Source organism: Taudactylus pleione, unplaced genomic scaffold, assembly GCF_031769625.1.
Source record: "Taudactylus pleione unplaced genomic scaffold, aTauple2 ptg000015l, whole genome shotgun sequence".
In the NCBI taxonomy this organism is placed as follows: Eukaryota; Metazoa; Chordata; class Amphibia; order Anura; family Myobatrachidae; genus Taudactylus; species Taudactylus pleione.
The window spans coordinates 35,350,001-35,364,151 of NW_028284417.1; the positions used below are offsets into that span (position 1 = coordinate 35,350,001).

Consider the following 14,151-nt stretch of genomic DNA (forward strand, 5'->3'; position numbering starts at 1 on the left):
GTGAATCTAATTATTTAAAGATTAAAATAGAGCTGATGAACAATGGGGACCTAAAACTGTTTTGCCTGCACCCATCATATGGACTCTTTTAGCTTTGTGGTCTCCATTGAAACTAGTTAAATAACTACTGACTCTGTCTCTCATTTAAAATTGACTGAGGGTACTGTATTTCACCCAGAAGAGATGAAAACATGAAAAATTACAAACAACCATATCCAGAAAGCAGCAACAATGTTAGATTTTGATGAATTAATAAAAGGTGGAACACATGATGATAGGTCCATCTTTAATACTTCAACAATAACTATTTCCATCAGTCAATACCTTTCTCAGAGCGAGACGAATGTTTCTGCAGAAAGTCCAGCATCTGTGCAAGTGTCTTCTTGTTGCAGTGAGTTGAAAGCTCCTCATCACATTCGTAACAACTGAAAAGAATAAATAACATATGTCTGGTTTTTAGAAAGTTACAACAAAAAATCTAAAAGTCTATTATAGGGGATGTTAATGGCACTTAGGCAAAAAGCTATATCACTGACAGTGTTTCAAGAATAGAATACACTGTGGAAAATCAGGATTGGCTGGTGTAAATTTAAGTAAAACTACCTTGGTTTAAACCAAATTGTTTTAAAAAAAAAAACAACAAAGAAAAATACTGTTTTTTTTTTATTTTATGCTGTGACCACAGGCACGGAGCTGTGACTTCTTAAAAAAGGTGTATTATAAAGCAATTCCCTTGGTATTATTCCACATTATTGTTGCTTGTGGTCTTCACTTGAGTGAGCTGAACCAATACATTAAATTCACACACAACAGAGAAATAGGGAGGGTGAACCACATCAGTGACATATTAAATCTGTCTAGCATCAGCTAAGACTCCACAAACTCCTCCCCTAACAATCCTATAGGACATGAGAAAACCACAACTAACATTCTCAATCATACAGGGTAAACAACTCTCAACACATTAAAGAGCACTACACAGAGAAACACCTCATGGTTTAATCTCCCTCATGTTTATTTCAATTCAAAACCTTCAGTCCTACCTAGATGAGTGGAAGGAAGAAAGACTAATGCTGCGTACACAATATTAATATACGATATTAATGAACGAGAACGTTATAATTCTACGATAAATCATTCATACTGTTAATTTTTATGCAGTGAACGACCAACGATGTGCTTTCCCGCATGGACGATAATGATATCTATGGTCGTCCGTACATGCAGGCCAACTTGGACGATTTCATCACGATTTGCATGTTAAGAGATGTGGCAGGACGACTTCACTGAAAGATATCTATCATAGATATCTTTCAGTGTGTACACCCAATATCGTTTGTCCTGCACTACAGAAAAGGTCAAGGGAAATCGTTCAGCGATATCGAGGGTTGTGCAGATCGTACCGTGTGTACCCAGCATTAGTCTGGCTCTCTTTTGATGAGATCATTTTGGATTGATGTTGTTACAAATCATTAAACATGGTTGATTAAGGTTTCTAATACGTAGCACTGTTTCACAGCAGTAATAGAAGGATTAAAAAAAAAAATAATTAAAAAACATTATTGCAAAAAAACCTGGTTTAAACAAAAAATAAAAAAAATTAGATATGGTAAGAACTTACCCTTGTTATCTCTATTTCTACGAAGTCCATAGGGTGCCACAGGATACCTTGGGGGGGGGGGGGGGGAGATATAGGCGATGGCAGCAGGCATCGGGCAGCTCAGAGTTAAAGTTTTCAGCCTCCCAGGATGCACCGAGGTCCCTCTCCTATACCCCGCCCCCGAGCCAAGGCATCTCAGTTACATAACAAGCCGTAGGCCGGTAGCGGAGAAAAAAGAGAGAGAAGAAAGTTCTGGAACACACAAGAATCACATTCTCACCAGAAGGAGATGGAAAAAAACCGGTGACCAGATCAAAGCCCATCTGTAGTACAGGTGCGACAGTGTGGGAGTCCTGTGGAATCCTATGGACTTCGTAGAAATAGAGATAACAAGGGTAATTTCTTACCATATCTAATATTTTCTACTTCAGGGTCCATAGGGTATCCACAGGATACCTTGGGGATGTCCCAAAGCAGTATCCTTTAAGGGTGGGGACGCTCCTGTGCTGAAAGGAGAATCCGCAGCCCGAAGGAAGCATCCTGAGAGGCGAAGGTATCGAATGCATAATACCTCACAAACGTATGGACAGAAGACCACGTGGCTGCTTTACAAAGCTGAACAGCAGACACACCACGGCAAGCTGCCCACGAAGGACCCACAGACAGAGTAGAATAAGCCCTAACAGAGGACGGTACAGGAAGGCCCTCCTGAGTGTAAGTCTCAGAAATCGCCATGCGAATCCCTCCTGCCAACGTTTGCTTAGTGGCAGGCCAACCCTTCTTACGGAAACCGTAGAGGACAGACAAAGAATCCGGCTTCCGAAAAGAATTGGTACGGTCAACGTAAATCCTGAGAGCACGTACCACATCCAAGGAGGCCTCACCAGCCGAGAGGTCTGGGGAATTAAAGGCCGGCACTATAATTTCCTCAATGATGTGGAAACTAGATACCATCTTAGGTAGGAAACCAGGGTGAGTGCGAAGCACCGCCCTACCCCTATGAAAATCAGAAAGGGAGGGCGACATGAGAGAGCCCCCAATTCTGACACCCTTCTGGCCGAAGCAATGGCCAGAAGAAACTGTAAGCTGTAAGCCATTTTAAATCCACTGAGCCCAGTGGTTCAAATGGTGGTCTTTGGAGAGCCCTCAGGACCACAGCCAAATCCCAAGGAGCCACTGGTGGAACAAAGGGAGGCTGAATACGAATGACACCTTGCAGAAAGATGCGGACATCAGGAAGAGTAGCAATCCTACGCTGAAACCACACTGACAGGGCAGAAACTTGCACCTTCAGGGAAGCAAGGCGAAGACTGTGATCTAAGCCCGCCTGTAGGAAAGCCAAAACCCTGGATATCCTGAACACCTGAGGATCACAGCCTCTAGGGCGACACCATTCAAAGACAGTATGCCACACTCTGTGGTAAATTCTTGCAGACACAGGCTTCCGAGCTTTGAGCATGGTATTAACTACAGAGCTGGAAAAACCCCTGGACCTTAAGAGGGCTGTCTCAACAGCCACACCGTCAAAGACAGACGACTCAGGTCCGGGTAAAGGCAAGGACCCTGAGACAACAGGTCCGGACTCTGAGGCAACAGCATCAGAGTGTCTATGGAGAGACTCTGAAGATCTGAGTACCAGTGACGTCTGGGCCACGCTGGAGCTATCAACAGGAGCGTGCCTCCTTCTTGGTTGAATTTTTGAATTACTCGAGGAAGAAGGGAGAACGAAGGGAAGAGGTACGCAAACTGGAAGGTCCACCGGACCGACAGAGCGTCTACCAGAAGAGCCTCCGCGTCTCTTGTTCTTGACCCGTACACAGGCAGCTTGTTGTTGTGTCGGAAGGCCATGAGGGCTATCTCTGGAGGACCCCACTTGTTCACCAGTAGTTGAAACACCTCCTGGTGAAGAGACCATTCCCCTGCATGCACGTCTTGACGGCTGAGACAGTCTGCTTCCCAGTTGAGGACTCCCGGTATGAACACTGCCGAGATGGCAGGGAGATTGTCCTCCGCCCAAGCCAGAATGCGGGACACCTCTGTCAGTGCCGCCTGACTTCGTGTTCCTCCTTGGCGGTTTATGTAAACCACCGTGGTGGTGTTGTCCGACTGTACCTGCACGGGTTTTCAGTGGAGAACACGTCTTGCTTGCTGAAGAGCTCTGAATACTGCCCGAAGTTCCAAGATGTTTATTGGAAGCGCAGAATCTGCTGGTGTCCACCTGCCCTGGAACAAGTGTGGACCCGTCACTGCTCCCCAGCCTCGGAGACTGGCACCCAGAAGGACCCAGTTCGCTACCCAAAAGGGGCGTCCCCTGTTCAGGTGAGTCGACTGTAGCCACCAGGCCAGAGACAGACGTACCTCCGGAGAAAGCACCACGTGTCTGTGTCTTTATCCGATGGGCAACCCAGTCCATGTGGAGAGGATCAAATTCTGCAGAGGTCTAGAGTGAAACTGGGCCTATTCCACCATGTCGAACATTGACACCATGGAGCCCAGTAACCTCATCGCTGAGTGAACAGACACTCGGCGGCTCTGAAGGCAATTGCGTACCTTTGCCTGTAATGCAGAGAACTTTTCCTCCCTCACAAAGATCTTCTGTTGTTGAGAGTCCAACAGGGCTCCGAGATGGAGCATCCTCTGCGAGGGAACCGTGATTCTGCAACACAGATATTATCAGTTCCAGATGGAGCTTGAGGATCTCTGGAGACCCTGCTAACAACAGAAGGTCGTCCAGATAAGGCAACAAGCGACCCCCTGCATCCGCAGGTGGGCTGCCATGACTGCCATAACTTTGGTAAATACTTGAGGCCAAACCAAAGGGCAGTGCCTGGAACTGGAAATGTTGGTCGAGTACTGCAAACCTGAGGAACTGCTGGTGTGCTAAAATAATAGGGACATGCAGGTAGGCGTCCTGAATGTCCAACGACACCATGAAATCTCCAGGCTCCATTGACAGAATAATGGAACGCAGGGTCTCCATCCTGAACCGAGGGACCCTCAACGACTTGTTGAGGGATTTGAGGTTGAGGATGGGCCGGTAAGACCCATTGGGTTTCTGCAACAGAAAGAGATTGGAATAGTATACCGTGCCCCTCTGGGGTAACGGAACAGGCACTATTACTCCAGCCGGGAGCATAGAGTGCAACACTTTCTGGAGTTCCAGGGCCTTGTCCTGATCTGACAGAAGGCCTGTTGTGAAAAACCGGCTAGGAGGCCTTCACTGGAAGGTGAGGGCATACCCCCGAGAGACCACCTCTTGTACCCAAGTGTCCTTGGTAGTCTGGTACCAGCATTGGGCGACCTGAAGCAGGCGGCCTCCCACTCTGGGGTCTCCCAAGGAGAGGCTCGTCCCGTCAGGCTGAAGGCTTATCGTCCGACTTGGGAGTTGGACGTCCTGTACTCCAAGCCTGTTTCTTTGGCTTGGCAGATTTCCTGTTTCCTGACTATCTTGGAAAGGACTGTATCTTGGACTTACCCTGGGCCCTATAAGGCCGAAAGGACAAAGTACCAAACCCTGATGGGACTGTAGCCGATGGCAAACACACGGATTTAGCTGCTGCCAGCATGGCCACAATTTTATCCAGATCAGGACCAAACAGGACCTGTCCATTAAAGGGCAAGCATTCCAATCCCTTCTTGGAATCTGCATCCACTTTCCAAGAGCGCAACCACAGGGAGCGGCGAGCCGCTACTGCTGCCAAGGAGATTCTGGAAGTGAGGAGACCTATTTCCAAGGCTGCCTCGTTAATGTACGTGGCTGAGTCTCTGAGATTGCCAACTAATTCCACTTGCTCAGCTGAAGAGTCAGTATCCAGAGACGCCTCCAAGTTATCTTCCCAGCGCTCCATGGCTCTGGCCACCCAGCACACGGCCATAGCCGGTCTGGACGCCCCTCCAGCAAGGGAAAAAATGGATTTTAAACATATTTTCACCTTGCGATCCGTAACATCTTTTAAGGAGGACATGGGCAATGTAGTACTCCTCACTAGGCGTGTGACATGAGAATCCACCTGTGGAGGGGTTTCCCATTTGGAAAAATAATTATCCACATATGGGTATGCAAAAGCCAAGCGTTTTTGAGGCTGGAACCGCTTACCCGGATTTTTCCACACCTCCTCTAAATGATCCACTAATTGAACCGATAGAGGAAATACAGTGGCATCTCCCTTAACATCCTTAAAGAAGGCATATTTAGATTTGGCCACGGGGGGATCCTCATCCTCAATAACCAAGGCAGCACGGACTGCCCGTATAAAGGCCAGGTACATAGACTTTAGACTTAAGACTCCTCCTCCTTTGCACGAAGGGGCTCTTGGTCTGAAGTCAGTAATTTCACCGTCATCAGACGTCATGTCATCATTATCATACTGAGCCGTCTGAGACACTGAAGGCCGCTTAGCCGGCCGCAATGGTGACTCCCCCTGTAAAATGTCCGTCAGGTGCTGTACCGTAGTGGACAATGAATTCACCCACACAGGCTCCTGCGAGACCTGGGGGTGGCGAAACCGGGAGACCCTGTGGTACCATCAACTGCCTGGGGAACCCCTGCATAGGTGATGAGACTACCGTCTGCTGCGATAACCCCATCTGGGGAAACGCAGGGGCCGTCGCCAACTGGCCCACAAGGGTTGTAAGTGCCTTAGCAAAACAAGCCCCGGGCAGTTCCTGTACAGGCACAGTGACAGAAATCGGGCGTGATATGAGATAACATGCCCTGCATAAACCCTGAGTGTTCACATCTCCCTCCGCTAACAGTACATTACATGTGGTACATTTTAGCTGAGGAGGGTATTCCCGTTCACTCCCAGAAATGATGAGTGTAAATGGAGCGTATGTGACACCCCACACAGAAAAACACTTTGTTTACTGTGAGGCAATGAACTCCCTGCAACACCACACCGCAAGGGCTTTAGTAGAGGAAGAACAGGGATAGTAAAATGGCTGACAGTCAGAAGTGAAAGTACAGTCAGACAGCGCTAGCATATAGTCACATACATTGCAGAAATAAATAACCTGCACTAAAAGCACTGTGATCAACTACACAGACCAGAGCCTGGTAGGAAACAGCGCTGGAGAGGTATGCGGGGGGACCCGGACCGCGATGCCACCTGTATCAAACTCCAGCAGCGTTTGCACACTAACTAGAAAATGGCCGCCGAGGAGCTGAGAGGAGGCGGGCCCGGGGGAGGAGTACTGACACAGCCTGCCAGACCTCTGTGGAAAGGCACTGTGCAGCGGGGGAGGCGCCGGCTTTGAGAAAGGGAAGGCGCGCTCCCCTGGAATGCTATTAACCCCTGGGACGCTGGAGCATATCCATACTGCTGCAGCCCGCTGTCCCTGGTGGTCTAGTGGAAAGCGCAGGATCAGTACCTGGCTCCAGCGCAGCCCATCTCCAGGGAGCCCCCTGCCTGAGGACCAAATGACTGTGAATCGGCGGGTACCCTCCATGGGACCTCGCCGCTTACCTGACCCCTTTGAATCCGGCCACAGTCAGGGAAATTCCGGGGTCACCGCTAGCTGTGACCCCAGACTCCCACCAGCATCCCCGCATCAGTACTGGCGTTCTGGTCCGGCGGGGTGAAGGAGCGACAGCATAGACATCTGAGCTGACTGTTTATGCTGTACAGCTCATCTTGTGCAGCAAAGCTGCCCTGAAAATAGACTTCAGGGGCTGTTAACAGCCCCCCTCTGAATATGGTGATCCAACTCCGAGCCGGGCACCTACGAAACTGGGATGGCTTGGCTCGGGGGCGGGGTATAGAAGAGGGACCCCAGTGCATCCTGGGAGGCAGAAAACTTTTACTCTGAGGTGCCCTATGTACCCTGTGGACCCTGAAGTAGAACATTTTTTTTTTTTACTTGTTATTTTTTATTTTTTTTTTTAAACCCTGTGGAAAATATATAAGTATATTACAAATGTTCTACATTTTTCAGAGGAAAACACAAAACACTCCACTTTGGTATGTGAGAGCTACTTCATTTTGAAGATTACTGTTTAACAATAAAACAAAAAGAATACACCTTAAAATGCACCACATACTAAAAGAAAAAAAAAAAGTACAATCAGCTGCTGCTGGAAGAAGTCTCTCGGGGGGAGGGCTTGTTGGTGGGGGTAATTCCATGTCAAGTGTTCCAATTTTGAAGATCGTTCCCACCTGCTGATTGTGCACTGTGGAATCTGTGACAGTTGCACCCACCCCTACTTTGAGGGCCATGGCTTTGTTACTACTGCATATTGTGAACTAAAATTTTTCCAAAGTTAATCTCTATATGTAATGAAATAAAGTCCCCGGTTTAGGGGTCTGCCTGTTTGTTTGGGCTAATCTCTTGAACCACTGGACGGATTTTGATGGGGTTTTCACTATTCTATACAGCATTGGTTGAGGCAGGTTTAGTTGTATTCATCTGTGACAAAAGGGAGCCGAGCAGTGACGATTTTAGTAAAGCAAAGTGACAGAAAAAAAATCTTGCATCAAGCTGCTGTATTGGAGCTGGCCAGGGTGCTGAAACAGCAAGAGACAGTGAAAGCTAATCAGACAGCTGCTTAGCACCTGCCTATAATATATCTGGCTTGTGAGATCATTAATAAAGAGAACTATGTATTGACACATGGCACACAAAAACAGCAAATAAAATAATTCATATGCCTAGAGCTGGAGTTTAAAATTTTAGGGACAGGATATCCCGTATTATATATGGTTAAGTTTGACACTTTTCATACTCTGCTGCAAATGGCTATGAAATAATTATAATCAGCACAACCTCATGTGAACAAAATTAGCAATATAGCATTTATATGGAAGGAGGTGAACAGGATCATATAATTAAGACAGCAACCGTTATAGTTTAATAATTATTTTAATACACTGTTTTCTGATCTTTACACACCTATATATTTTAATATTTCACCAATATTTTGAAAGTATATAAGATTTTAAAAAGATATACTTTTATTGTTAAGTTTTAATATTTGTTGGTTCAGAGTGCACTCTATTAGATGCTTTCTTTTTTATTTTCCTTTTAAATCATTTGGTCTAAGACTCATAGCATCAGGCTAGCACCATATATCCATATCTGCACTAATGACGATAAGTCTAAAAATATGTGATATATGATATAAGGATATAGAACCAATAGTTTCTGGATAATTAATATTACAGGTCCTCTAAATACTGGTGCGGGTTTGTTCTAATGTAAATCGTCTAGAGACAGCCTCCAACGAACCCATGAAGATGCCCTGATGCAGAGACAGTAGCCAGGAAGGAGCAAGGGGAGGCATAGCTATCAGGAATTCAAATAAAAAAAAAATCAACCATTGAATGATTTCCATTCAGTGGTGGCAAACATCACACAGTCATCGTCAAATAGTAAAACCACTACCACAGGAGAAAAACAGCAACATTTTTTTTTGTTTCTTAGAACATACAATTTTTTAAAATAAAAAAATTATCATTTTGCAGTAGCTGACTTTTCCAGTCCTGAACTGGTTTATTTTTACCATCAATTTTCTTTTTTTTAAAGTAAAGATACACATTCACTGCTTTAAAAAAGTCAGAAAACATGCAATTATACAGATAAAGGCTGTACCTCCAAAAAAATCCCACTGCGCTCTCTGTATACAAAATACTAAACATCAGATTCCTCCTACAACTCCGCCGGAATCACTATAACGTAGGAGAAACCCAGGATTCATTTCTGCACATGACGTTCAGCTTCTACATATAGTGCATGCTCTCTTCCCTTGTTCATTTTTACACAAAGTTTGTCAAAAAGACAGAGGGCCTGATTCAGACCCGCTCGCAAGCGGGTCGATGTTCCCCCACTACGCATGCGCCGCCTGTGGCATAAGCATGCGCGAGCCCCAGCAAGCGACGGCAGCTTCATCGCTCCGGGGCTCACTACAAGACGGGGCGGCTGTTGATGTTGATTGACAGCTCGCCCCTTTTTGTAGGCGGGGAGGCTGCACAAACGAAAGCGTTCCCTGAGGAACGCCTGGCGTTTGTGGGCGGCCCTACTGACATAACTCGTGATGTCAGCAGTGGACTTCCTGCTCTATTAGAGCAGGAAGTCCACTCTGGCTTGCAGGAGCCGAGACCCTACCGCAGGGTCTCGCCGCAAAGCCAGACCATCGCCAGGCCGCTCGCAAAGCTGTGGGTGATCACCCGCAGCTGTGAGAGTGGCCTGGAGGCCGGAAAAAAAAAAAAAACGCCCTGATTCAGAGCGAGCGCTTGCAAACAGCGCGCCTCTGAATCAGGCCCAGAAGACGAATAGCTCACTTCTTTTCTATCAGAAAAATATTTATGGATACACCACTAACCCGACACCTAGCTGGCTGTGCTCAGTGTCAATATATCCAAGACGCCGTAAGTTCCCTAGAAACTCTCCATTTTGGAAGTTATAACCATAACATTTTCACACTGGAGCAGGTTAATTTACTACAGTACTCCCATTATAAAATAGCTGATATGATGGCTGTTGCTCAGCCAAGGTATAAAGTAGAGATGAGCGGGTTTGGATTTACTCGGTTTTACTCGGATCTCAAAACGGCATTTTATTGGCTATCGGCTATCACGTGTTTTGGATAGCCAATAAAATAAATCCAAACTAATCCGAACTTGCGGTAAAATGGCGATAAGAACAGAGTAAATCCGAACCCGCACATCTCTAGTATAAAGACCGTTACTGCTGCCAACAGGGGGGTAGATGTATCAACTGCGGATATGGGGGAGTAGTGGAATCAGCACACGTTATTGTATATGCGCTGATACCGCTTTTCCCCCATGTATCATTGAGGGGATGGGCGGTAAATGACAGGGGGACCTCCGATAAGATGGGCAATGTATGAATGGCCAGCTTGCCTAACCGTTCCAACAGCTGCAGCTATCGATATCAACAGCTGCACCTGGCGTTGCCCTACCACCACAGCAAGGACAGCACTGTCGCGGCTGCCGGCTCTGGGGCTGCACACGGGACCTCACAATGCTTGTGAGATCTCACACATACCCAGTGGAGCCAGCCAGGAGTGAGACACAGCACAAGGCTGATGCGCTGTGGGCTCTAGCGGGGATTGCCAGAGGGGGCAGTTTTCACTTCCCCACTCTGGCAGATGAGATGTTCTTACATTTCATCGTTAGTGCTTCCTGTTTCACCTTGGTAAAAAGGCAAAGCAGGAAGAGTTATAGCGGCATGACCTGTGCCGCTATAATACATCTCCCCCAGGGTGAGTTTTCTTTGGAAATGATGGCGACCCTGAATATGTAAGCCCCATGTTTGGGGATGTAGTTATGAGACTGGCGGCCTCGATGACACCAGCCCCAGTACCGACAGGGGAATCCCGACAAGGGACTTTAGATAGGCGAAATACCGAAGCCTAACTTAATCCCGACGCCGAAGGACGCCAGCCCGAATGATCTAAGTCCGGTGACCCCTTAGCTTTAGAAGCGGGGGGGTTGTTGGGTTTAGTAGGGAGCGTAGCGTGGTTAGGGGTAGGATTTATTGGGGGGGGGAGGTTAGGGTTAGGCGCCCCTAGGGGGAAGGGTAAGGTTTAGGCACTAAGGGTGCAGAGGGTTAGGCTACAAGAAGGGAAGGTTAGGAGGAGAAGGGGGGATGTTAAGGATACCGCTGTTGGTATTCTGACAGGAGGCATCCCGACAACCGGCATTACATATCGATTCCCCATGTTTGTGCCAGTTCAGGAAACCGATATTGATCTATAAAACAAAACAAGAAAACTCACTGCATCTGGAATAGTTACCAGATATTTCAGTGACATTTTTAGCAAAATAACCCATAGGTAACCTAAGATTTTCAAATGAGAATTTTTTAATTTTAGGGCGGTATTCAATTAGTTTCGCGTCCGCAATAAAGTTCCGCCTGCCGGACTTTTCGCCTACATTGCGTGTTTTGGACACGGAAACTTAGCGCCCCAGAAAGAGATGGGCTGACTTCGGAAATCATTATGGTAGTTTAGTATTAGCCTAATTTAACTAGTTAGGGTACTTAAGTGGTGGAAATTAGCGTATTGGACAAAGTGGTGAAGAATGGTATAAAGCAGTGTTTTGGGGGAAAATAAGTAGTTCCATCAAATTTGGGGTAGTGGAAATTGGTACTATCATATTTTAATGTCTCTAAAGTGAAGTTTTAGACAAAGTGAAATTTCTCCTGCATACAAGCACCAGCAATCCCAAAAACACTTGGCCCCTTCTTAGAGCACCCCCAGAACCTTATTTCGCTAGTTTTTGAAGTTGTCCCTCCACTTTTTTCATTTCTGCCCCAAATTTCAAATGCTTTTTTTGGGGTGCTACTGGTTTCCCCCCACCCACCTTTTATTGGGTGACTAGTCCTTTGGGGGGGGGGTGTACCAAGGGTTCTGAGTGGTTTCCCCGCCTTTGCACCCCAAAATAAAAAATGTGCACTTCTTTTCACCTGCAATTCTGAGGCGAATCTTTTTTGCCTATTACATTGCATTGACTTTCCGCATACGAGAAACCCAGCTGGAATTGAATTTGGAGAGAAGATTCGACCACACGAAAAGCCGAAATCGGCGATACTTTTCCGCGGATAACGGCTTTTCGCGTCTAATTGAATACGGCCCTTAGTGTCTATTTTCATCTCATGGAACAGCCTTCATAATCACTGTCACAGATCATCCTAGATCTAATTGTTCAAAGGACTGAAGGGAGAATGCACCCTAAAGTGTACTGTGCTGTACAATTGTAGCCATATCACCCTGGTGATGATATGTGACTATGCAACATGAAAAAAGTAGTCATATTGCAAGGCATAATATTGAGAATGATTTACAGCTACCTATACCTAAAAGCAGATTGATAGTAAAAATAGCACATGACTGCATCCAATCTTGCGCAGCTCCTGATGAACACAGGTGCCGACCTAAATATAGCCAGCAGAGTAAATAGGACCAGTATTAGTGTCAGTTGTCAGCATTATTGAAATAGCCACCACTCGGAAATAAATAGCAGCAGACATAAGATCTTATAATTTATTTGTACTGTATAATAATTTATCACCTTAAATGAATAACAATTTGCAGAGACTACAGGCTTGCAGGTCTGGGTGTTTTACTATTACACAGTGCAGGCAATAAATGTAAACATGAACCACAGAACATTTCCTAGCATTTAGCACGTGTCATACTATAACACTTATCACTTAAGACTTGAGGTCCATATAGATTCTGGGAAATTTTGCACTGCCATTTTTGTTGCTTAGAATATATGGAGATGAAGATCATAAAAAGACAGCATGATTTGACTTAATTTCCATCAGCTATTTTAACATCCTTTTTTTAAGTCAGTGCTTTTAATTACCAATATCCTTTATTAAATTGAATTAGAAATTGCAACAGTATTTGTTACAGAAGAACTATTAGTAATAATAAGTAGAGTGGACTATAACAAGCTAAAAAGGTGCTCCAGTGTGAACTGAATAGGCAGTGCTACTACAGCCAGAGTTTGCTTTGAGGCAATGGTTTATATAAATACCTTATGGCTACTGTTTTATGATATAAGAAGGTGTTTACTGAATGATACATATTACAATAGCACAGGAAATAAAGAAGACAGGGTTGAATCTAATGGAAGCACTATTTAAGCTGATGCCAAGAAGCAAGGAAAAAACTTCTAATGTTACAATATTAAACAAATATACGGCATATTTATACATTGCTAGTTGAAATTATACACGACCTATATTACTATTTCTAATTTAAATTGCTGTTATCAATCATGTCACCTAACTATATTTTTCTCCACAAAGGAAACTACCATGGGGGTCGAAAACGTTTGTTCATCAAATCCCCATAGCACACCTTTCATGCACCATTTTGCCAGGAGCAGATACAGCATAGAGCATGGTTCCCAAACTGTGCGCCGCAGCACCCTAGGGTGCCGCGGCGCTGTCACCAGGGTACTGCGGCCGGAAGGAAGCTGCTGTCACCTCAGCAGGCCTGGCCAAAATGTTGATAGCGATCAACTTTCCTTCAGTAAGTGGATCGCTGGCCTCTGAAGCTATCAGAGGCTAAAGAAGCTTCTGACCACTTCAGCGTTCCCAGTGATGCAGTGCGCGGGGGCGTGCGGGTGACATCATGACGTCACCCATGCACCGCGCAATGCATCACTGGGAACTTGTGAGCACCCTGTGCGCCTGCTGGATCCAGCTTGATCCAGTCAGCGCAGCGGCAGAGACAGCAGGAGGAGCGGTCCCCAGCGTGAACTTCATGCAGGTAAGTTCTGCACAGGGGTGTGGGGGTTACTAGTGGGGGCACTGCCTAAGAGGCACTACTACAAGGGGTACTGAATAATGGGCTCAACTACAGGGGGCATTGCATAATGGGCAGTACTACAGGGGACTTTACATAAGGAGCATTATTACAGGGGGGCATTGCATAAGAGGCACTATTACTGGTGGCATTGCATAAGGAGCACTACTATAGTGGGCATTGCATAACGGGCAATACTACAGGGGGTATTGCATAAGGGGCACTACTACAGGGGGCACTACATCATGGGCAATATTACAGGGGGCACTAC

The 14,151-nt window shown here is 46.0% G+C and overlaps 1 protein-coding gene across 11 annotated transcripts in view; it reads right to left on the reverse strand.

Annotated features, from left to right (window-relative positions):
- USP45 (ubiquitin specific peptidase 45) overlaps positions 1 to 14,151 on the reverse strand; it is a 293,573-nt gene that overhangs the window by 238,757 nt on the left and 40,665 nt on the right. For all 11 annotated transcript variants that reach the window (XM_088472232.1, XM_088472241.1, XM_088472266.1 and 8 more), the window contains exon 5: positions 325 to 425. In XM_088472232.1, coding sequence (XP_088328358.1) covers positions 325 to 425 — 101 coding nt within the window. The remainder of the gene's footprint in view (positions 1 to 324; positions 426 to 14,151) is intronic.